The sequence below is a fragment of the Poromitra crassiceps genome (assembly GCF_964638095.1).
Source record: "Poromitra crassiceps genome assembly, chromosome: 1".
NCBI lineage: Eukaryota > Metazoa > Chordata > Actinopteri > Beryciformes > Melamphaidae > Poromitra > Poromitra crassiceps.
In genome coordinates, this window is record NC_139623.1 from 32,567,405 (window position 1) to 32,590,792 (window position 23,388).

The 23,388-nt window shown below is 42.4% G+C and overlaps 2 protein-coding genes across 3 annotated transcripts; both read right to left on the bottom strand.

Moving 5' to 3' along the window:
• Positions 1-2,428: 2,428 nt before the first annotated feature.
• Positions 2,429-11,916, bottom strand: ruvbl2 (RuvB-like AAA ATPase 2). Of its 2 annotated transcripts, none has more exons than XM_083634184.1 (14): positions 11,849-11,916; positions 11,254-11,308; positions 11,022-11,077; positions 10,298-10,439; positions 9,991-10,120; positions 9,849-9,915; positions 8,349-8,455; positions 8,152-8,245; positions 7,622-7,840; positions 5,204-5,322; positions 5,003-5,122; positions 4,782-4,911; positions 4,485-4,599; positions 2,429-2,696 (listed from the first exon to the last, which is right to left on the bottom strand). In XM_083634184.1, the coding sequence occupies exons 1-14, from the start codon at positions 11,858-11,860 to the stop codon at positions 2,671-2,673; spliced, it is 1,392 nt and encodes a 463-aa protein (XP_083490310.1). In that variant the 5' UTR covers positions 11,861-11,916; the 3' UTR covers positions 2,429-2,670. The 2 variants fall into 2 exon arrangements, with proteins under 2 accessions (XP_083490310.1, XP_083490309.1); XM_083634183.1 differs by having other exon boundaries at positions 2,429-2,699.
• A 2,179-nt stretch (positions 11,917-14,095) lies between these two features.
• Positions 14,096-21,312, bottom strand: ftr83 (finTRIM family, member 83). Its single transcript, XM_083642000.1, has 7 exons — positions 20,650-21,312; positions 19,905-20,000; positions 18,894-19,127; positions 17,663-17,822; positions 17,453-17,509; positions 16,348-16,416; positions 14,096-14,985 (listed from the first exon to the last, which is right to left on the bottom strand). The coding sequence occupies exons 1-7, from the start codon at positions 21,226-21,228 to the stop codon at positions 14,459-14,461; spliced, it is 1,722 nt and encodes a 573-aa protein (XP_083498126.1). The 5' UTR covers positions 21,229-21,312; the 3' UTR covers positions 14,096-14,458.
• Between the last annotated feature and the right edge of the window lie 2,076 nt (positions 21,313-23,388).

The following is a 23,388-nucleotide window of genomic DNA, read 5'->3' on the forward strand; positions in this document are numbered from 1 at the left end:
GTATAACATTTTGCCAATAATGTAATGACAACTGACTGGCTATGAGTGAATGGGCTACATTTTAGAAATAATAAAAAATATAACAAACTCATAATGTAATGACACTCAAGCAGTATAGGAGCATGGGATTTGCAGTGTTGGGGATCTGATGACGATTCAAATGATTGGTGTGATGTAGTTTATTGCTGAAAAGCATGATGGCAGCACCATATTCACATTTTGTTTGTTCTATTCAATGAAATACTGCTTACAAGAGATCCTTGGCCTCCACCTAGTGGCAGCAATATCAAACTACCTTGCTTGTCCCTATCAGTAGTTAATCAAGACATCATCAAAATCATGAATCTTGCCATTTCGAAGAATCAACAAAATCAGAGAAGGAAAACAAAAGCTCTCATATGTTGTGAAATGCAACTATTATATGCCAAAATGTAACTTAAACAAGCAAGTGCAGTGACTTATTCAAATTGACAATACTTCTCAATCTCAAATAACCCCTAAGATTTACACTTTTCAGATTCCCTTATGGATGACACTGTGGGCCATATCTTATGGCCAGACAGTGCAAATGCAATCTTTGCTAGTTTCTAGCACTCAAAATCTCCCTTTTTTCATCTTCTTTTAATTGCCACTGGGTCAGTACATCAAATGACGTGTTTCAGCGACTCAGTGGTAATTAAAATAAAAAAGGGAGATTTGCTGTAAGAATGGACTGTGATTGGTGTGCATGGCGATCAGCTGATAGATGACTAGCAACACGTGTGGTCTGCAGACGAAACGAATTTCAAGCATGAAGGCCGCCATCCGGTTACGTCACCCTGCGACATATCTTGCCCCCTTCCCTCCATATTCTCATATCCAATCAGCCCATGATGACGTCATCAGTGATGTCATACTTGCGCGTGATGTCATCTGTGATGCCATACATGCCTCATCCCCTGAGCCAATCAGCGTATTCGCCTTATCATTTGCCCATATAAGGACGCTTCCGCATGTCATTTTGTAATCGCCTTTCCGTTTTAGACCCGGAAGTAGATTACTCCCACCTTTATCATTTTTTAGACTTCCCAAAAAGCTGTTTTGAAGCAAAAAGTTTTAATATTTTTTCGGACAAGAACGTAACATTCCAAATAAATATGTGACCAGTTTATCAGAATAACGCTTATTTGGATATTTTTAACGAGCAGCCAGGAGCGCTCGCTGTGTGACCGCCGGTCGGACTAGCTAGTATCTGTCAACCCCTACTGTAGGCTACCGGCAGTGAGAAAACAGTGTCAACGTGCTTTTCTAACCAACGTTAAATGCCGACAGGGTACAGCCATCGGCTCCTTGCAGTCGCAGCATGGAGTTGCAGCATGTCTGAAGTTGGCCGCAGTGTAATTGCTGAATGCTGCCAAACCTCATTTATAGTTTAGTTTATCGATGTTTACCAGCCGGCTAATAACGCATTCATGACAACTCGGACCGCCGGAAGTTTCAAATCGGAACCTCCGCCCCAGGCATATTTGCGTTCACGCTGCACTTCCTGGTCGGAGGTAAAACACAGGGTAAAACCAAGGAGGGTTCTGGGAAGTGGAGGCGGTAATGCAACATTTTGGATGAGATATGTGGATATGACGTCAACTCTGACAAAGCGGAGCTCTGGAAGATAATCGCTGAACCGGAAGAACAAATACAATTGCGTCTGACAAGGAAGAGAAAAAGTGGGCGGGGCAACATAAGGTGAATAGCGAAGGTTTTACGTCACCCTCCTCTTCTGGTTGGATCATAGCAGCAACTTGTATCACGGCTGTTTGTCTCCACTGAAGCTGCCGTACTTTTTACACTGTTTTAACTTGACAAAAAAAGTCTATGAGGATTCTGCTCTACAGCCGTGTTCGGGTGCTGGGATAACGTAATGCATTGTGGGTAGTCGGCTACTGTGGCTAATGCTAGCGGCTAGCATAATAGTTACTTTACATAGCAGTAAAAACGCCACTGAATGACCAAATTGATTTCACTTTTAACCATTTCGAGTAACACTGTTTCCATACGGACCCCCAGCGTTGGTTAGTTGTTTATAACGTGACTATATTTATAACTTTTATAACGTACTCCAGTTTCCGGTTTATAATTTGGGTCTGCAGCAGAGTATAACAAAGGAAATGGCAAACTGCAACAATAAGTCACGTTAAACCAGACCTTGTACCCACAATTATTTTTACAGTGGGGCATTCAAAAATGAGGTGGATACAGATGCCCCCTCCTCTCACCACAAGAGGAGCATCATCTTACAATGCAGTCATACGCCAAAGTAGTTGCCATGCCATTTGCTGAATAAAGCTGCTTGTTAAATCTTACCAACTGGTCTCTCATGATTGAAATGACGCCACGCTGCCTGAACTAATGCGATGCTTCATGACAAGGGAGGGGAAAAAATAACACACTGTACGCAAAAACTTGTCTTTTAATAAAACTCCATAAAAATAAACCACATGTAAAGAAAGATAAGTCAACAAAACAAAACAAGAGAGGAATGATATCCCTGCCACCAAGGCCTCTAGGAAGAACAGAATGGTGGTAAATTCACAATTTGTTAGAGAATTAAAATTCACTTATGTTATGAATCGACTCCAACGCCAATGAACCAGTGGCAGGTAAAAACTCCACATGACAAAATAATCTTCATCTTCATGAGGAGGTGTCCATCTGAGATGCTTCTGAAACATCAGAAGAGACAGATCTTAGAACCTGCAGACCATCATTTCTATCTTGTGTTGAAGTCCAATCAAAACAGCTTCCAAGCTACATTCACCTGCCTAGAGTCATGAAACTGGCAGGAAAAGATATTCACAGACCCATCTCACCCTGGACATAACCTTTTCCAACTCCACTCTTGGCAGGTGTTAGAGAATTCTGTATGCCAAAACTACCAAGACAACACTTATGCCGTATCACCATATTACCATATCCAAGATCTAAGACCATATATCTAGTCTCATATCACAATATTGACATAAAATCGATATATAGGACAAATCAGCGTGACGTCACTGCCCCCCAAAAATGCGTAAGCCTGCGGCAGTTAACTATTATGAGTTGTGCCAAACAAACGTTACTATCTCAAAAAGTATACATCACATCGCTTATATTTTATTACATTCTGAGTGAGAGCATAATTAGCTCAAGAGTTTGATGTATAATATATGCATGTCGTGTTAAAGTTGTGTGAACTAAACTAGAAAAAGGCTCGCGACACAGAGTTTCTTTAAGCTCCCATGGACAACATTTACTAGATGGAGTCAAACAGTTTGGATCTGATATGGATCTTTGTCAGTGTCATTTGAACTGACAAAGATCCATATCGGATCCAAACAGTTTGACTCCATCTAGCAAATGTTGTCCACGGGAGCTTAAAGAAACTCTGTGTCGCGAGCCTTTTTCTAGTTTAATTTTCTGTGTTACAGTTTAGCTCAGCACCAAGAAGTGGATGTGCGTAAGTTCCTTATCACTTAAAGTTGTGTGAACTGTCACAGTTTTTAAATTGTAAACAGGGTCAGCCGGCTAGAGTCAAACGCTCAAACTCACGCTCCATAGGGTTCCATTGCCATTGCCATCCACGCCGGGTTTGTTTACCAAAATGCTGCTTGGCTGATCCCTCGTATTGCCCACCCCTAATATTGAGTGCCAGAATCAACCTCCCAATGATGCAATTTGCAGAAAAACATAATTATTAGATTTCATTGATTATCAATCACTGCTTTCAACTTCTTTCTGATGTAAATGGGTCTTGTGAAGTTAAATGAGCCTGAGGTCAGTTGTTTATGAATTTTAATCACTCACTTTCACTCTTTTGCAGGAATTCAGGTTGCTTAAATACCTTGTGTTTGACTCTAAATCAAGGGATCCACTTTCACTTGACCAACCTGTTCCTGCCCTTTTGAGCATTAACCAACTGGAGCATATTATAACAATGAATGCTTGCTATGTTGATATCACTTATTGATCATGCACAATCATGTCATTTTACTACAATAATTAGATCAAGGTCATAGTGTTATTAAAGCTTTTACATGGTATACCGTGATCTGATGTCCCCAATAGAGGGTATGCACACCCACTGGAACACGCCCCCTCAATCGGGAACGAGTGTCAAATTCCTCCCTGAGCAGCAGGTGTCACTTATCTAGGCTGATTACTGCATTCAAGCTCAGTCTTGCTGTGACTCAGTGGGCGTGACCCCACAGTGACTTCTGCCTCTGTGACATCACATGCATACCCTCTATACTTAAGTTTATGCGATGTTGATATTTTTGCAACCAGATATTAAATCACTTATTAAACAGATCGCCTGTTTCAGCACTAATATGTGATGATGATGTTGCAATATGCTCTGTGCAAGCAGCAGTGCTTTTTGCCTTACTGTGTGAATGCAGTCTAAAATGTATGAATTGCGGACTTGTCTGATCCAAACCAGAGACACAGAGGATTAATAGTAAACTTACGTGTTTCGTTGAAGAGGAAGGAATCCTGATACTCCTTCATGTACTGCGAGGATCTGGCTTCGTCCAGGAACAGAGAGTAAACTCTTTTAATGTCCTCCACCTGCACCTCTGTCCCCTGATGAGGCAAACACACAGATGTCTGAAGCTGAATGCAAAACCATTAATAAAGTATAGCTCAAGCAAATAAGTACAAGGTGCGCTTCAATGGTGTGAAAACATAACTAGTGGTTCTCTTTGGAAACAGGGCTAACAAAGCACTCAAAAAGTCACATAAATCTGGTTGTGACTGAGGCTTACCCTGCGTTTGCGACACACCAAGCCAGCCGTGCTGATCAGCTGGATGGCGTAGCGCAGCGACGTCTCCAGGCCGATGCGGGTCAGGACCGTGTGAGCCTCCTCGCTCAGCTCCACATCCTCCTCCTCACACCTGAGACAAAACCACCCAGGTGTAATTCAGTCTTATAACACTGGGAAGAAGGAAAGTAAGGTTTACTTGCGAGATGAACGTGGATTCTCACCGGATCTTGAGGATCTGCCTGGTCTCTTTCTCGGTGTAGGGCGAGGTGGCGATGATGAGTAGGCGGTCCAGCAAGTCGATGGGGATGCCGTGGGGACTCTGGTAGTTTGTGCCGCGGATACTGAGAGAGAGAAACACAAGAGTGAATATTCAGCCATGGTGGGACACCTCACATGGGGCAGACGGGAGAAGTGGACAGTACCGAGTGATGCCTCGGTTGGTGGCCATGATGAGAACTGGGGACAAGTCGCTCTCCAAAGCACGGTTCAGGAAGGAGAAGCACTCCATGTCCAGCATATGGACCTCGTCAATAAATAACACCTGGAGCAAAAATACAAGGACAATCAGTCAAGGGCAATCACAAACACACACACAGGATGCAAACTCATGTATGGTGAAAAAGAGATGTGCAGGAGGCGTTGTGCCACGCCGCCGCGGAGAGGGACGTGTCACGCGGCACACTGCACCATCGCAACAGTTATATCACTGTTTCTCTATAAAACCTGTCCATTGACAAGAACAACAAAAGCAATTGACACATTTCTGTGCTGAATGAATGTTCAACAAACAAGCAGCATTTTTAATCTATAAAGGAGAACTGTGGAACACCCCAGGGGTCACCTGGTACAAAAACAATATGGTAGCTCAGTTGGCATGGTTTTATTACAATTTACTCCTAAACCATGTGCACAGATTTGTAATATATACTGGTAACATCAAAAAGGGACTTTTTGAGTCAAAGCTATTACACACAGCTTGGCTACCAGAGTTGGGGTCCGTTACTCAAAAAAGTAATGTATTACACATTACTTTAAAAAAAAGTAATGCCTTACTTTACTTGATAACTCCCTGGAGAAAGTAATTCCTTACACTACTCATTATATTACTTTTGCGTTACTCCGTAACATCGCCTGAGATGCATTGTCACGTAATTTTCCAGTTAACAATACAACATTAAACCTTACATATGCCCATATATTAGCACAAATCTCTATCGTCATAAGGTAGGTTGCAAATAGGGATGCAACAGGTATGAGTTTTTGATGGTATGATAACCTTGGACAAAAATACCACAGTTTCACGGTATCGCGGACCATTTGTGTTTTTACAATAGCTGAAATATTCCCATACAGCCGACGTCGTCTTTTTAGATGGGGGAAAGTTCAGGGGGGTCCTTGCGGCTCCTCTCTACTGTGCTCTAGTCTAGGTAGGCATGCAGCCAGGGGGAGGGGCACTCTGCAAGCGACCTGGGCACTTTGTTTTGGGGAAACAGCTGATACCGTGGGGAAGGTATGACGGCAAATTTTAGTGGTTTTGATACTGTGACGTTTTCAAACCGCGGTATACCTTCAAACGGTATACCTTCAAACGGTATACCGCTGCATCCCTAGTTGCAAAACTTTTCCTGTCTGATGGTGGCTGTCCGTTCCCTGCCATCTGTGTTTTGCTCAATATGTTTCTGAAAAATGGCGATTCTACTGTTGAAACTGGCAACATGTCCTCTACCATGTACGAGGCAACAAGCCTGTCCATCTCTGATTTTGATGTTACCTGGTGAAAAGCAAGCTTTTGCTGCTTGCTTGGGTTCGAGGTGGGCGATTCAGCTTGGCTCTGCGGGTCTCTTGCAACCAGCATTGTGTTAGCATGTTTCCTCTGCAGATGCTTTGATGTTGTGTTCACAGCTGGTAGCTAGCTGCTTCTGTCCACGGCAAAGTTTGCAGTGTCACATTCTTGTCTTTTCGCGCAACAAATTCGAAGCAAAAGTTTGGGTATTTTGGCAGATTGCGAAGCAAAAGACCGGGTATTTTGGCAGATTGCAATGCAATTATTAAGGAGTATCCCGCACTGCGCCCACTTCACTATAACACGTATTTGCAAGGGGTATTTATAGACCCCATCATTGTAAGTGGGTTTCTCTTATGGTTTACATTTCATTTTTTTTTATTTGGTCGAATATTCAAATATTCCAGAATTGCATGTTGTGTTAAAAATAAATATTATTTATATCTAACACTTTTTAGCTTGATTTAATTGTAAAACAGTGTGTAAAAAGTTATGCCGGGCCCCCTCAAAGCTTTCTGGGAAATTTAACCTGTGGAAGAGGAAAGTGGACGGAGTTCCCAGCATGCCCTGGGGTAGTGTTTGTCAATGTGTTTTGGAGGTTAAAATGATTTATTGTTCTATGCATGATGTTAGTTATCTGCAAAGTTATGTGTCTACTAATAGTGCTGTTCTGTATGCTAATACAAAGTTGAAATGTTGGCACCATGGGTGATTCTGGTGTGCAGTTAAGTGACCCCTTCTGATGGGGCACAGGATCTGCTATTAAAACGGAGATCTTTTCTCTCTATACTTATCTTGCTAGTATGCAAGTAACGAGTTCAGTGTTTGATTAGTAACTGTAATGTGATTACTGAACTTAGGGACAGTAGTGCCTTACACTACTCGTTACCGACAAAAGTAATGTGATTACAGTAACGCGTTACTTTGTAACGCGTTACCCACAGCTGGCTAATTCTAGATTCTGATATGGACGAATCACAGAAATCATCCAAATTGACATGAAAAAAACTGATTGTGCCGAAAAGCGCCTAGTTTGCATCCCTGACACACAACCTACCCCTGGAATGATCTCAGCCTTGCCCTCCTCCCTCCACTCAGACACTTTAGCGTTGATCTGCTCGCGGACTTCAGACTTGATCTCTCCAGTGTCTCCGGAGAAGAGGGCCAGGAAGCCCTGTGTGCGGCTGTTGATGACATCAATCTCATGGAGGGACACCGTATGCACCACCTCTTTCCTCTTCTGCAGCTCCCCCTCTGGACACTGTACAAACTGGGTCTAAAAGGACGAAAATGTGAAAAGTGAGCAACGGTGTGGTCGGTTATATTAGGCTATATTCAATCTAAAACAAGTCAGGCCTGTGGATTTTGAGCCAATAAGTGGGTAAATGAAGGTGGTAAATGTGGTACAGATGATAACTACCATTTCTTTGTGCCATTTTTTTAATCTAACAACGCTGATTTGTCCACAAATTGTGTCAATCTGAAAACATATTTCAATGCTGAAATTGCAAAGAGGTATCAGGTTGATAGTGACTGGACATTCTACTGTTAAAATCTGATGTTTGTGAGTGCAAGTTTGTAGTGTACCTGAGATCCCATGGCATCATAGTCTCTGGCTCTGGTGAACGAACGGCCCAGCTTGCTGATCTTCCCAGTGGCTTTGTCAATGGTAATGACATCCCTAATAGAGAGAGAAAAGACAGCAGAGACCAGGTCAGGCTGTATCATAGTAAACAGTAATATAGAGAAACATAATAGATCAAGGAGTCAAGAGATTAGCTCACCCTGCCTGAACCTTCTCTTTACTGAGACTCTCAATCATCTTGTTGCCCAAGTCATAGACTGTCTCCATCTCAGTGGTCTTTAGAGTCAGCTTGCCTACCTTGGCACCCTGAGAGACAAAGTTAAACATAGTTAGATTTTTTTTTTTTTGGGATGGCACAGTATTGTGTAATGTTCTGAGTGGTAAATCAAAATTTTAAATATTGTCTTTTCATCAAACAAGTCAGCCAACTAAAACAGCCTGAGTCAATTCAGAAAAAGCATACAGTACGAAATGCTAGAATTCTTTGATAAGGCAAAGGGGGTGATGGTTACAAACTGCTTATCTATTTAGAGAATGTGTGGTTGCATATAATTCAAACAAAACATCAAAATTAAATGCATTTCATAATAACTGTGTAACAAAGTTATTTTGTTTGTTACAAACCTACAAACTGTAAAAAGTCAGGGCATGAAAGAATATTTTTGTGTGACTGTTATTTCAATGGATATCAACAGGCATTACAATTCAATGCAAAGACATCATTGATGAAACAGATGATGGCATTCCAGCAATAACATATCGAGCAGCTCAGTTTATAGTGCTCAAGTAAATATTTTCCAGTTTAAAGTCCAGCTGAACCCAAAAATGACTTTTCTTTTCTTTTAGTTCAAATACCTGGGTATGCAGTGCACCTATTTAATAATGTATGCAAACAAAATCACAACAATCTAATTTCTTTAGTTTTTCACACTTTTTCATATCAAAAGTTCATTTTTCAAGATTTCATTGATAACAGTAATGTACAGTTTGCTGACGTCACCTAGTACTATCAAATTTCTACCCCATTTCAACCAATCATATCACGACATGCAGCTGTCAATCAAATCTTCATTTCTGGATAATTTTCTCTTCCAAATGAAGTAGAAAATGGCGCCTAGTGCCTGTCATCTGGCAGAATTCCTATCCCATAAACTAACTACTAACTTGGCCAATTGTTAGAAACATGAACAAAAACCAAAAACTATAATCTGTAAGAATGCAAAGAAATGTAACTGGCTCGTACGCGCATTCCAGGTATATCGTAATTACAGCAGCGATAATGGCGCGCGCATCCGAGAGCTTGGTTGTCAGGGGTCGCACTTCGGAGATTCCAGGCCGACGGGCTGCACTCTCCGCTCGGCAACACGAAGGCAGCTCGCTGAGCTCCACTCAGCCACTAACCTCCAGTCAAAAGGCTCTTCCCGAGGGGAGCGCCACAACACGCTGAATCCCACTCGATTTGGAGGCGGAACACGCCAGGATTGGCCAAAGCCCAATCCAGTCCCCAGAATTGTCAAATAAAATCATCGACATGATACTATGACCCGCCTCTCAACCTGTCATCTTAGACAAACTATGTTTTCAGTCTGAAACGGACTCATTATGCACGTGACAAACAGGTTCAGTTCGACTTAAAGGATAAATGATTGAAAGTGTAAACCAATCCCCCCCAGCCTAGGACAGAGTGTAAACAACTTACCGTTCCAGTCGCTGGCCTATCAATCTGGATCTCCACCACCTCTCCTTCAATAATCTCTGTCTCCTCTCTGCAAAAACACACTGAATAGCAATTCATTTCGCACAATGGGATTTACAAACAATTATTCTGTTTGCTCACTCACTTGATTCTCACTCCAATTGCTTTTCTAAAAGCTTGGCTGAGTGCCTCGGTCTTGCTCATCTCCAGGGAGAAGATCTCACTACCAGCCATCGCTGTGAAGGGCGTATCAGGGCCAAGAGACTGGGCAATACCTGCATAAGCAACAGATAACTCAGACTCAATGAGTTAATCTGTGAGAAGGAACTCTTCCTCTAGTAAGATATGACTGAAGCCAATAATATCAATGCCAGACAACAGCAGAACAACATTTCGAGGGAAGTAAAATCAAATGTTATGGTGTTCTGGAAAAATCCCAATGTTGGCCTTACCCATAGCGATGGCAGTCTTTCCTGTGCCAGGTTGGCCAGCTATCAGCACAGCCCTGCCAGCGATGTGGCCATCTTTGATCATCTCCAGGATGACCCCCGCTGCCCGACGGGATGCCAGCTGGCCGACCATCCCTTCAGACACCTGCAGCAGAGTGGGGGCAGGTATTCTTCAACCCCAAATCAACACACATTGATTCACATCTGTGCCTCTAGCATGTTCAGCAGATCAGCACGTGGAACAGACGTGTGACCAGCTGTATGTGCAGCACTGCATTACAGCCTATGATTGTTTTGATATGCCTTTCTTTAGCAGCAGTAAAAAGAACTGAGATGTGAGACATGTACCTGCAGATAGCACAGCAGCGTAGATAGATTTACTGTAAAACTTGATATGAAAATTTGATATGATAAAAAAAGAAAAACATTGCTAAAATCTTTAGAACACCAATAGGTATTTTAACTAAAAGACTAAATGGCTTGTTCCCAAGTGATACTTTTTGCAACAAACCATCAGAAAAAAACTGTTGAGGATAAGGCAACATGGCTCTTCCTTTCTATGGTGCAAAGCAGGTTATGTGTACAAGTCCATCCAGACCCCTGGGCAAACAGGACATCAGATCTTCCCAGGGATTTAATCCGAATACATCTCTTTGCTGAGTGCGAGAGAAAGAACAGGTGCCACTTTTCACAGCTATGCACTAGTGACTTTAGGACTTGACCTTACTTGTCTTGGCTCCAAAGCATCATCCAAGCCAAGGCCACGAATGTGAGAATGTGCACCTAAACACAAAATCAAACATGTTTTTGTAACCACATTTAGGGGAAGATACTAAATTGAATTAAGTTGATGCAATTAGTGCTGATCTAAAACATGGTTAATCTAATCAGTGCTGGCAGATTTTAAGACTTTTATTAGTATGTAACCATGGAAACAAACAGCGAAACGGTCGGGTTACCTATCCTCTCGATCCGTGTGATGTCTCGAACCTCCGGAACCTTTGTTGTCGCCATCTGTATTAACGTTAAAAAAAGGCAGAAGTGTTAAGCTAAGTGAGTTTACCAAACTCTAAATATATTTTACATTACTACACTAGCGTTAGTTTTTCTTGCAGTCAGTTTTGGTCAGTTGTCATAGAGACAGGGTGCCCCACAACAGTGGCACAGCGACACACGTTGATGGGAAGCCCTTTACGCTAACGCTAGTCCTATAGCTCTCTTTGTCACATGTGTCTTTTACATTAAACCATGAACAGCACACACCTCAGAAGAATAACCTCGAGTGAAATGGCTTTCGATAGTTACAAGCCTTGCCTGCTCGACAATGCTTAAACATCCACGTTAATGCTAACGCTAGCTGTTTTGACGTTAGCAAGCTAACACTAGCTCCATTCATGTCTTGCTCATCTGTAACTAACGTTAGTCAGACCCCGCCGAAGAAATGTTGAATAGAGCTGAATAGAGCTAACGTTACAGGCAAAATTTTAATAAAAACGTGTATGCCACGGTATGCAAGAACAAGTTGTAATATACTCCAAAATAATCAAACCTCACCTGCGCAGCCATACTTGCGAAAATGCGGCAGCGGCGCAGCGCTTGCCTCTTGCACGCTTGCACCGCTCTCAAATGGTGCACAGGGTAAATGTGTCCGAGGAGAAACACATACAGTACTTTTTTTTTTTTTTTGCAATATGTATTTATTCATTCAATGAGTTCATTAAAGTACATTTACAATGATTTTTCTTTTTCCCTTAACCCCATTCCCTCCCCACCCCTGGTCCTATATAGATTGGGGCATACAAAAAACAGTATTAAGGTACATTTCATTTCATAGAGTAAAATAAACAAAAAATAAACCGTCCATTCCTTCTTGACACCATGCCACAATGTGCCACAAACAAAACAGGAAGAATATGTAGTGACATTGATAGTGTGAGCATTACAAATAGTGTGATCTCTTATAAAGTTTTCAATTTGTCTATGTATGTGATCATAGGACCCCAGACAGAGTCACTTTTCTTGGGTGATCCCATCATTTTGTACTTGATTTTCTCTAGGTTAAGAAACATCATCAGGTCTTTAGCCACAGAGATGCATTAGGGGGGAGGCTGATTTCCAATCCAATAATATTCTTCTCCGTGCTATTAGAGAAGCAAATGCAATGATATCCAATGATGTTTTCCTAATTGTTTGAGGTCCTGGTAGTGTTCCGAAAATGGCTATTTCTGCACAAGGGGTTAACACTATGTTTAAAGCCACACACCATACAGTACTTATTTTTGTGTGAGATTTCAGCAAGTTTGTTTTGCTTTGGACATTCATTTGATAGCTAGTGGTATGTGCTTTACACTTGGTTTGACATTATTTCATATAATCATGAGTTAGAAGTATGGACGTATAAACATAATTGGTAAGGCGATGCCACGGCGTGAATGAGAAATATTTGGTTTGATCATGAAGTAAACAAATAGCCTAATGAAAGAGTGTGGTGACTGTTTGCATGGAAAGCCAATACTGGGGACAGGGCCAATACCAGGAGCAGAATATATTTCCACATGTACTTCCTTCATCTTCTAATTTCTAACCTGTGGCTGCACAGTTGCCAATGATATAGACTTGGTTACTGCTTGCAGCACTGCACACATTACTCCACTGGGGGTAGCTGTTCTCTAGTAGGTGGGTGGAAGAGCCAGTCAAGATAATCTACTGACTTTAAAACTGTACCAAAATTCTGTATTTTTACCAGAAATGCTATTTGTTGTTATAGCACCACACTAGGCCTATATGTTTGTTGACACTGTGTATACTGTTACAAGCGCTGTAACAGTTTTTTTTTATAATTAAAAGGGCATAACTCCCCTCTCAGAAGCTTCAACTTGAGTAGGCCTTCACACAGGAGGATTAATCCATTGCTATTTTAATAGTACCCCATAATTACAAATTAGTTACACAGCAATTAGCGGCCTGTAAAATAAAGTGTTACAGTTTCTTTTTATGTAACTACAACACCACGTTTGGCTGTTTATACTGTAGCTATTGAGTTTGCATCACTAAAGTGTTCAAATGAACAGTGACCTTGTCCTTGAGACAATGAAGATCTTGAAATATGTTGGAATCTGACTGGACAAAAATGCAGTCTAGTTCAACATACCATCAACACCAAGAAATGCTGCAAGAAGAATCTCAACCATCTGTGAACTCAGACTGAGCACTCTCTCACACCTCACCTACCCTACTCCTACACCCCCATCCCAACCTCTCAGACCACAACAAAACCAAAACTGTAGACACAAAGCACTGACCAAAACACACAAACACCCCTGCACTGTTTCACTCTCCTCCCCTCTGACAACTGATCCAGCTGGTCTCTGATCTGCAAAGCAGCCCAATGGCACCTTCTGCCATCACTGCTCAAAGCAAACTGCATCAATAACTATTATTTCAATTAGCCTACATCTTTGACTGTTGGTGACTTTTCTTTTTACAAGCCATGTAAACTAATTAAATTAGGTTAATAGATATATCATCAGTCATTTACAGTAGCCTAGTTGCACACCAATTGACTCTGCACATTTTGTTGTGGTGCATTAGAAAATTCTAGACAATGTGAAGATATAATCTTCAAATGAAATGAAACGTCTGCTGTATAAAAGAATACACCCTCACCCTCTTATTTGATTTGAGCTAAACTGCATCAATGCAATCAATTAGCCTAGAGTAGACAGTGTGTCTATGTGATGGAGATGGGGGAGAGGGAGGAATGGAGTGAAAATGCAACAATGATTTCACAGTTTAGACTTTTTACAAAATGTTTATTGATAAATATAAAAACGTGAATTTTATTATAGGCTATATAGATGATCATGTAAAATATATTTGTAATCAAATGTAGCCTCTTTTTAATTGTTATTTGTATTGATTCACTTTGTATATAAAATTTTGCAATTCACACATCTTGATTTGACATACTGCAGAACATTCACTATTACAAACATTTCCCGTGTACACCAGATATTCAGCATAATAGTCTATAAGATGACATATTCAATATTGTAAAAATACGTTGTTGCCATATAATCTCTGATACCGACATCTCTTGTTCTGTAAATCTCTAACAAAATGGCATTACGGTCATACATTGATCATTGGAGGTGTGTTATATTATCACAGCTGGGAGATGGTAATGGCTGACTCATACCAAACCCAGAAGCCTGCGTAGACAGCTTCGCTGAAGGTGGCATTGAAGCAGTGGATGAGAGACATGGAGTCCCCTACGCTGTAGAAGGACAGGGTGCCTGCTGCGTGGTCCAGGAACACCCCGATGCGGGACGAGTAGGGGGCCTCGATCTCCTGCTGGTCCTTGCTGTGGCGGGCAGAGTAGCTGGAGTCGGAGCAGAAGAGGCTCCAGGACTTGCGGTTGTAGCCGATGCGGCAGCTGTCTCCGTAACCCGTCCTCTTGATGCCCTTGTAGGTGACTCCAACGGCGGCCCCCTCCCCGCTCCACTCCACCTCCCAATAGTAGGCACCTCCAGAGAGGGGCTCCTTACACAGGACCTGGGGCAGGCAGTCGAACCGGGAGGAGCTGTCGCCATACGATTGGGGGTCTCTCTTGAGGGTGGCTTTCCTGTTTCCCCGAGATAAGTAGAGCTGTCTGTAGGCTGTGTTAGGGTCCAGAGTGAGCTGACAAGCATCTATGGGAGGAGACAGAATACATTATGGAACAACTGCTCTTCAGATTTAGCAACAGGCAGTTATCTTAATTGGCTTGGGTTAAATGTAAATCAGCAAAGTTTCTATTTCTCAGCAGCTCAAGTACCCTTCCACCTTTGCACCCCCCAACAGCAAGGTCATAGTAGTTAGTTGAATGGCTATTAGCTGTTAGTTCTGTTAGATATTTAACTAACTGATGCTATGATGGGATTCATAGGGGAAAGCGTGAGACCCTCTGGCTGGGTTAGATGTCACCTGCCTGCTGCTGTGAACCTCCACCTCGGCAGGTCACAGTTGGTGGGACACCCGGTGGCCTCGGCCCGATCTGGCCGGCCTATTATCTGGAATGCCAGAGGTATCAACACTATTTGTGAAACAGAAGTCCATCTAACAGTGCATCTTAAACTACATATGAGCTGGGGACCCACAGTGGACTGCTGGACTGTTTTCTGGTCAGCCCCCATGACAAGATTGCGAGCAAGCCCCAACTCCAGTGACTTCAAAAACAATGTGAATTTGTAATAACCAGGCAAAGTAGCAGTAAAAAACTGGTTGCTGCCAGCAGGAAAAGGCAAAGCTGCAGGTTTTGATTTTGGTTGGGATTGTTAGAAACAATCAGACATCACTTTCTGGGATTAACTGTTTTTTCAGATACATTTAGAGATCTGGTAAAGGAGCTGAGGCCACTGGAGGGTGTCTTTAGTCAGCCTGGGCCCTGGGGCACATTTATGGAAAAGTATAAAGATATTATATTCACTGAGATACCACTACTTCAATGGAATATTAATCAAATTGAAGTAAAGGTAAACATCTTCTACTCAAGTAAAAGAGTAGTTTGGTCACTTGTGATTTAATTTGTACATATCCTCAAATTGTCCCCACTTTGAATTATTAATTAATTTACCCAATTGGTCATCACCAACAACGTTATGTTTTGCTTATGTTAACTGTGATGTCAGAATGATAATTTTTTGACTACAAACACCCATTGCCATTGTCCTCATACATATATGATATTATACTGTATAGTTTTTACTCAAGTAAAAGCAGGAGGAAACACTAAAGATGCTGATCAGGTAACATGACAAAACTGTTAAAGTAGTTCACACTTAACAGTCGACCACTGGAAGACATGATAACTGACATCTGATTCTGTGGAACCTCATGAGCACCTGGTTTGCCTCATCTATTCAGTTATCACAGGCAGAGCATCCTAATGATCTGTTCGCCTGCAGAAGACAGCATTCTGATAAACTATCACTCAAGTTTCAGTTATCACAGGCAGAGCATTCTAATGATCTGTTCGCCTGCAGAGGGCAGCATTCTGATAAACTATCACTCACATTTCAGGAAGTCGTCCCTGTGCTGGGGTTCATGGGTTGGTACAGACTTGTACATGGCAGCTTCATCAGCTGTGAAAAGAAATATACAGCATGTTAGTAATGGTGGCATATTGACTTTCCATGCTTTGAGAAGAAAGACTTGTTTATAAATGAAGCATTGTACTGTTATTTTCAAAGTTAGTCTCAATTAAATTAAGTTACTAGTTTCAGTACTGACAGGTAATTGCCTCAAATGGAAGAAATCCAAATTCACATATTCTAATGATTGATTCCAATGATCAGATTGACCAAGATCAAGATCTACAACTCCCACCAAAAGCTAGATTCCAGAGAATGAAAACTCTATGAAGTGGATGGGAGCTTAACCTGGTGGAGTCAGAGTTTGACCTGTTGTACCAAATAAACTTGTAGAAATGCTAACACTCTGTGCATTGAATTAGTTCATGTGTCCATATCGTTGTAAAATCCCACTGGGTGGCTACTGTGTCTATCACACAGTCCACAAATCCTTTCACGATCAATAGGCCCATTTCACAGCAACCGTTTTGAGGTGGTGAAGGGAGCAGGAAGTAAAGCAGGTGTAATCAATAACATTAATGAGGGCTGGCACTGGAACACTTAAATGGAAAGGAAACATCATAATGGTATTGGTTACACCTGCTTTACTTCCTACTTACCACCTCAAAAAGGTTGCTGTGAAATGGGTCTATGGAGCAGCTGTTGAACATGTCTCTTGATGACAAATATTGTCTCTTTCCATTCCAGTTATGGGAAACACTTGTTCATGTGCACAAATACAGATGGAACTTTCCAAGACCATTGGAATAACTTGTATTTTAGTGGAATTCAATTTTAGAGGTTGTTGAAGTGTGTTTATGTAAACTCCATCGCAGTTTGGTATCCTAAGAATTATCAGTCAAAGTAAACATCTAACCATGTGGCTACTGAGTGACCTCGGCCTACCCTCTACTTAGTCTACTAGATATCACAGTGCTCAGGCCACGTCCCAAATCAAATAGAATTGCACAAGGACTTTCTGCAACTAAAAAGGAAATTGTAAACCCATTTGAATTTCCCTAGTCAAAGTTTGTAAGATAAACCTTACGTTTCAGTGTCCGTCTCCTTTTGGCTTCATCCAGCGTGCAGAAAGGCATTTTGTTGACTGCAATGGAGAAAATGAATAGTTGAGTTTAACATGGTGATTAATACCTGTGAAAATGTGGTGTTGCAACAAAGACCAAACTGTTATCAGATCATCATGTTTCCGTTTATATTATTCTGTTTTTTTGAGTAACAATCCTGTCTTCTCACTCACCTGTCTTGGCTACCTTGACCAGTTCATCATTGCCAAACTCATTGAAGTGCTCTTTCATCACGGAGACGGCCTTAGTGACCGGGCCGAAGGAGAAGTAGGGGTTGACAGTCACTGTGGGCAGCTCCTCAGCCTCTGTCTGCGCTATCAGCATGTGGTAGCTCTAATCAAGAGAAAATAGCAATACGCTTATGAGACATAAGCATAACATGCAGCATATTTTCAACAGGGCGTTTACATTAAAAATTCAAAAAACGTTTGACTGATACACCTTTCAAACATAAGAACAAAGTTACCGTAGTTTCATGAAATGTCACTCCAATGATGTATTTATATATCATAACACAATATAATGTGATACAAAACATTATTGAATCTTAAAATGCATTGGTAAATGGACTGTATTTACAGTATATAGCGCTTTTATTCAAAGCGCCTACATTCAGCTATTCACACGCCGAGGGCAGCAAGCTGCCATGCAGGGTGCTGGCACAGCCATCGGGAGCAATTTGGGGTTCAGTGTCTTGCCCAAGGACACTTCGACATGCTGACTGGAGGAGCCGGGGATCGAGCCACCGACCTTCTGGTTAGTGGATGACCTGCCCTACCTCCTGAGCCACAGCCGCCCCGCATTGGGATATAAGTTATAGTTATAATCAGAAATATAGCTAGATAAGAAAATTCACACCACCTTTACAAATTCATGCCAAGATAGCAAAGTATTTTTCTAATCAATTTGATATTAGCCTCATATTAAGAACGCAAAACTATCCAGGTGTAGCCTGCGTTGTGTCGACAGTACTGGCAACAACCATGTTAAGGGTTTGCCCAGGGGTGGAGGCTGGATTTAACCATGTTAAGGGTTTGCCCAGGGGTGGAGGCTGGATTTAACCATGTTAAGGGTTTGCCCAGGGGTGGAGGCTGGATTTAACCATGTTAAGGGTTTGCCCAGGGGTGGAGGCTGGATTTGATCCACCAATCTCCTGCTTGCAAAGCGCACACGCTAACCGCAACCCCAAGAGAGCTGGTTAACGGGCCTTTATACTGGGGAGTGAGTTGAATCAACTTACTTGCTACCACTCAGGACTCTCATTCACTTGGTTACACAGGCATAAACTATTTACAACCTTATTTAAACTTTAACTTATTTTCTGATATTGTGTCACATCACATTGTATCTATCTGAACTTCTCATCTTGTCCCTGTTCAGTCACAGTGTGAGTGTGTCAGTCACCTGGATGAAGTGGATGTGGTCCTCAGTGCGGGACAACTGGGTGATCTCCTGGTCCCTCCTCTTCAGGTCGGAGATCTCGTGGGTCAGCCGCTCCATGTGGCCCTCGGCATTGTTGAGCGCTGCCTTCTTATTGGAGGAGATCAGCTTGACCATTTCCTGCTGCATCCTCTCAATGGAGCGCAGCATGTCCCCGAAGATCTTCTCACACTCCTGCATGGCTCTCTGGGCTGAGTTCTGCAAACAAGGAAGAAGGCCATAAATCAACTGGGTGCCGTACTGGTTTTACCACTACACTGACAGAAGCTGTCATCACTGTTAGGAATGTTGTCTGTGTGTCAGTGGTGGATTTTGCTGTTAGTCCGTTCAATCCGTCATAAAAGCCTGCACTGGGGCCAGTCATAATAGCCTGCACTGGGGCCAGTCATAATAGCCTGCACTGGGGCCAGTCATAATAGCCTGCACTGGGGCCAGTCATAAAAGCCTGCACTGGGGCCAGTCATAAAAGCCTGCACTGGGGCCAGTCATAATCGAGAGCCAAAGTCAGCGTCACTTCCTGCTTCAGCATACGAACTAGGCCTGCACGATATGAGGGAATTCTGCGATGTCCGATAACATTGTTCAATATTGCGATGACGATATGACTTGCGATAAATAAAAGCATATTAGCTATACAGTTCCTATGTCTTTCTGCTTTAATATGTACACTGTTGACATAGACTGCAATATTGAATAGCCTATGCCTACAGAATAAAGAAATGAAATACACACTGCCTCGAGCTGAAACTACACACAGCGTGTTTGGGCTTTGGCAGAGAGGCGGAGCACAGCGCTGCACCACCACCATTCATATTTGTTCAGATGCTGGCGTGTGCAGGCCCTGACTGGAGAGCCTGCACTGGGGCCCATCATAATAGCCTGCACTGGGGCCCATCATAATAGCCTGCACTGGGGCCCATCATAATAGCGTGCACTGGGGCCCGTGGTAACTACCCTACACCACTGGGTACAAACCTTGAGTGAGTCCACAGCTTGTTTCAGCTCCTCCATCTGCTTCAGCCGATCATGGATCTTCTCCTGGATCTCAGCCTGCGTGGCGCCCAGCCGTTGCTGTGAGGAAAACAGCAGAGAGTGTTAGAAGAAAACAATGCAACAGCACATCAACAAGACATTGTCTGAGTCAATGTAAAAAAAAAATCTTTAACATTAAATAGGTGGTGCCCGGCCCTTAACACCAACCGCTCCAGAGCTGCTCAGTGGCCAGCAGATTAGACTGTGGTTGTACTGGTCAGCTTCCAGTTGTGAATGTGTGAATGTGTGTGTGTGTGTGTGTGTGTGTGTGTGTGTGTGTGTGTGTGTGTGTGTGTGTGTGTGTGTGTGTGTGTGTGTGTGTGTGTGTGTGTGTGTGTGTGTGTGTGTGTGTGTGTGTGTGTGTGTGTGAATGTAATCAGGGCGTTGTGATCAGAGAACATTGTTCTCAGTGAACTCCCCCTGAATAAATACAGGTAATAGATGGAGCTACTGCACCATGTATTACCTGTGATTTACTCTTTTGTGTGCTGCAAAGAGCTATAACACATGTCAGCCTGTATTCAAAATGTCAAAAAGTGTCATGGTTATGGCATGCAAAAAGTGATTGTCCTGTTGAGCAAAGCACATTCTAGTATTCTTAGTGAGCCTGTTAGTGAGCAGATGACTATGTGAAACATCAGTATTGTCATCAGCAGCCTGTTTGTAGAAAGAAACAGTGAAGTCTTACCTGCTCCTCAGCTCTCTCCTGCTCAGCAGACACCATGTCGTGACCTTTGTGCTCCTTCACCGTGCACAGCACACAGATGCACATCTGGTCGGTGCGACAGAACAGCTCCAGACCCTTCTGGTGCTGGGGACAGATCTGCCGGTCCAGGTGGCCAATCTCATCCACCAGCTTGTGCCTTTTGAAAGTGGTGTTGTCGTAGTGGGGCTTGAGATGCTTCTCGCAGTAGGAAGCCAGGCACATCAGGCAGCTCTTGATGGCCTTGTGCTTCTTGCCGATGCAGATGTCGCAGCCCACATCCTGGGGTCCGGCGAAGTTGTAGTCGGGGGACGGAGGTGGAGGTGGAAAGGATTCTGAGGCGCGCGGGGCGGAGTGCCGGGACTCCCGGGAGCCTCCCATGCGCCGCGGGCTGGGCCTCTTGTTGTAGGTGACCCTGCACTGGGGGCACAGGTAGGAGCCTGTGTGGTCAGCATGGTCCCAGTATGTCTTCAGGCACACAGAGCAGAAGATGTGGCCACAGGGAATGGAGACCGGATCCCTGAGGTACTCCTTGCACAGGTGGCAGCCGTCCTCAGATGACATGGGTCCAACTGGGTGCTACTTCTTCTAATGCAGTGAAGATGCTGTGAAGCTGCTGTGTCAGGTGTGAGTTCCTCTCAATGTCAGCACAGAGGCAAAGTGATCTCACAGGTACTACTGGCGCATGTTATATAGAGTAAACAGAGAGGGAGGCTAAACTGGTTAAGCCGAAACCAGTAAAAGAGGGCGGGGTGAGGAGAGGACAGAGTTAGAGAATGCAAGTAGAATGAATGAAATGTGTGATCTATGATACAATTGCTTGATTGACTGCAATTACATAGCACTTTGCTAAGTCCTCAAAGCACTTCACACATGGGGGGAGGGGTACGACTTAACTCATACACCAGCGAGAACAAGTTTTACACTTCAATATTATGGACAAAAATACAATAATCAACGTTCTCTTATTTTATATGGAAGCCACAAGACAAAAAGACAAACCCTGAGGTTTGCCAAGATTTTTTTGAAAGATTTTTTTAAATCCATTTCCTACAAATAGCCCAGTGAAAGTAAAAGGACTTTGAGAAGTAATTACCCATCTATAATGGTGCACAGAATGAAGAAGCCATGTTTTTTTTTAAATATTGAATTTACTCAATTTAAGTACATAGTGGTTGCCTAGAGACAGATCCCTGACTTTGAGGATATGGTGTATATCCAGTCAGGCCAAGGCACAAACTGACCTCTTGGTAAAGGGAGTCAATGATGATGCTTTTGTTCACAGCACAGTAACTAATGTCAAAGCTAGTCTACTCTAATGTATTGTATAATGGCCTCTTTATGTGCATCAACAGCAACTCATCACTGCAACATAGTCATTTGATGGAATGCAGTGATGCAAAACTATATGACATAATACAAATACAGTATACAGAAAGGTTAGCCTTGGTTGACTTAAATTGGTTTGGTCTTCAGGAGGCAGTGTGATTTCAAGTGTTCACTTTCCATGTAACAAGTTAATTATCTACTCTATGTTACATTCAAGATTATTACCACTGATTCCTTCTTCTTTCTTCTTAGTTTTGACCCTGTGATGTGCTTTGCCAGCAGGAGTTTCTTCAAGTCAAAACCACAACGTGCTGTAATCACAACTGTAACAATTTCTCAATGAAACAGAATTTGCTCCACCAAAATAAATTCACATAACATTGCCTCTTCCAACCTAAAACATTTCCTCTGTAGCTATATTTCATGTTACATTGAATGCTCCTCCCTGCCAAGATGGAGTTTCAGGGTTGTTTAAATGGAGAAAGGAATGCGCCCACACTTGATAGGCCAGATAACAGGAGGGCCGAGAAAGCTTGCTTCAAAGATTCCATTGTGTTGCAGCCAGCTCTGGCCAAGCAGAGTGCCAGGCAGTATAGGGTCTGTCCTCCATCAATAAGAGTAACTAGCTCACATGTAATCCTATGAGAGTAACTGTAGCTGACATGTATGTCTCATCTGACACGTTACTTTATGCTCTGCAGTGCAAGTGACGAAACCTCAATTGAACCCAGCCATAATGATGACAATCATAAGGTGAACAACCACTAACCACAAATATTTTATTCTGAATATTGTTCATCTATAATTATTTTCTTGGAAAGATCCTATATGCATGCCAATTTCATCTGAAACTATTTACTATAGTCAGATACACAGATGCATTATAGCACTTCTAGGAAATTAAATATGAAGACAATGTTAAGACAATTTTAATAACTTGGAGAAAAAACTGCCTCATTAATCCATGTTTAATATTTCAAATAATCCTCATAACCATCAGAAGACCTTGAAGGATGTTCAACAAATCATTGAGCAAGGCGACAGATTTTCGAGTTACTTACTGTGATTGACATTATGACTGACAGTTATGTCTTGAAAAAGCCAGTGAATTCGTAGTCAACAGCCCATAACACCTCCGTAACATGTGAGTACATGGGTCTCTCATATGTATCGGCATTGGCTAATTAAGTCTACAAATTAAATTGCAGTTTTTGACAATACCAGAAGCAACAACTCCCAAAAAAGAAAGAAAGGGGATTTGGTGGTCAGATTTTTCTTTTGTTTTTCCCATTCAAACCAATAACATTCCAAATGGAGCCATAAAAGGCCTCACGATGGTATAGGTAAAGTTGGCGTATTAGGTGATTGTATTTAATCAGGCCATTTTATTATTGT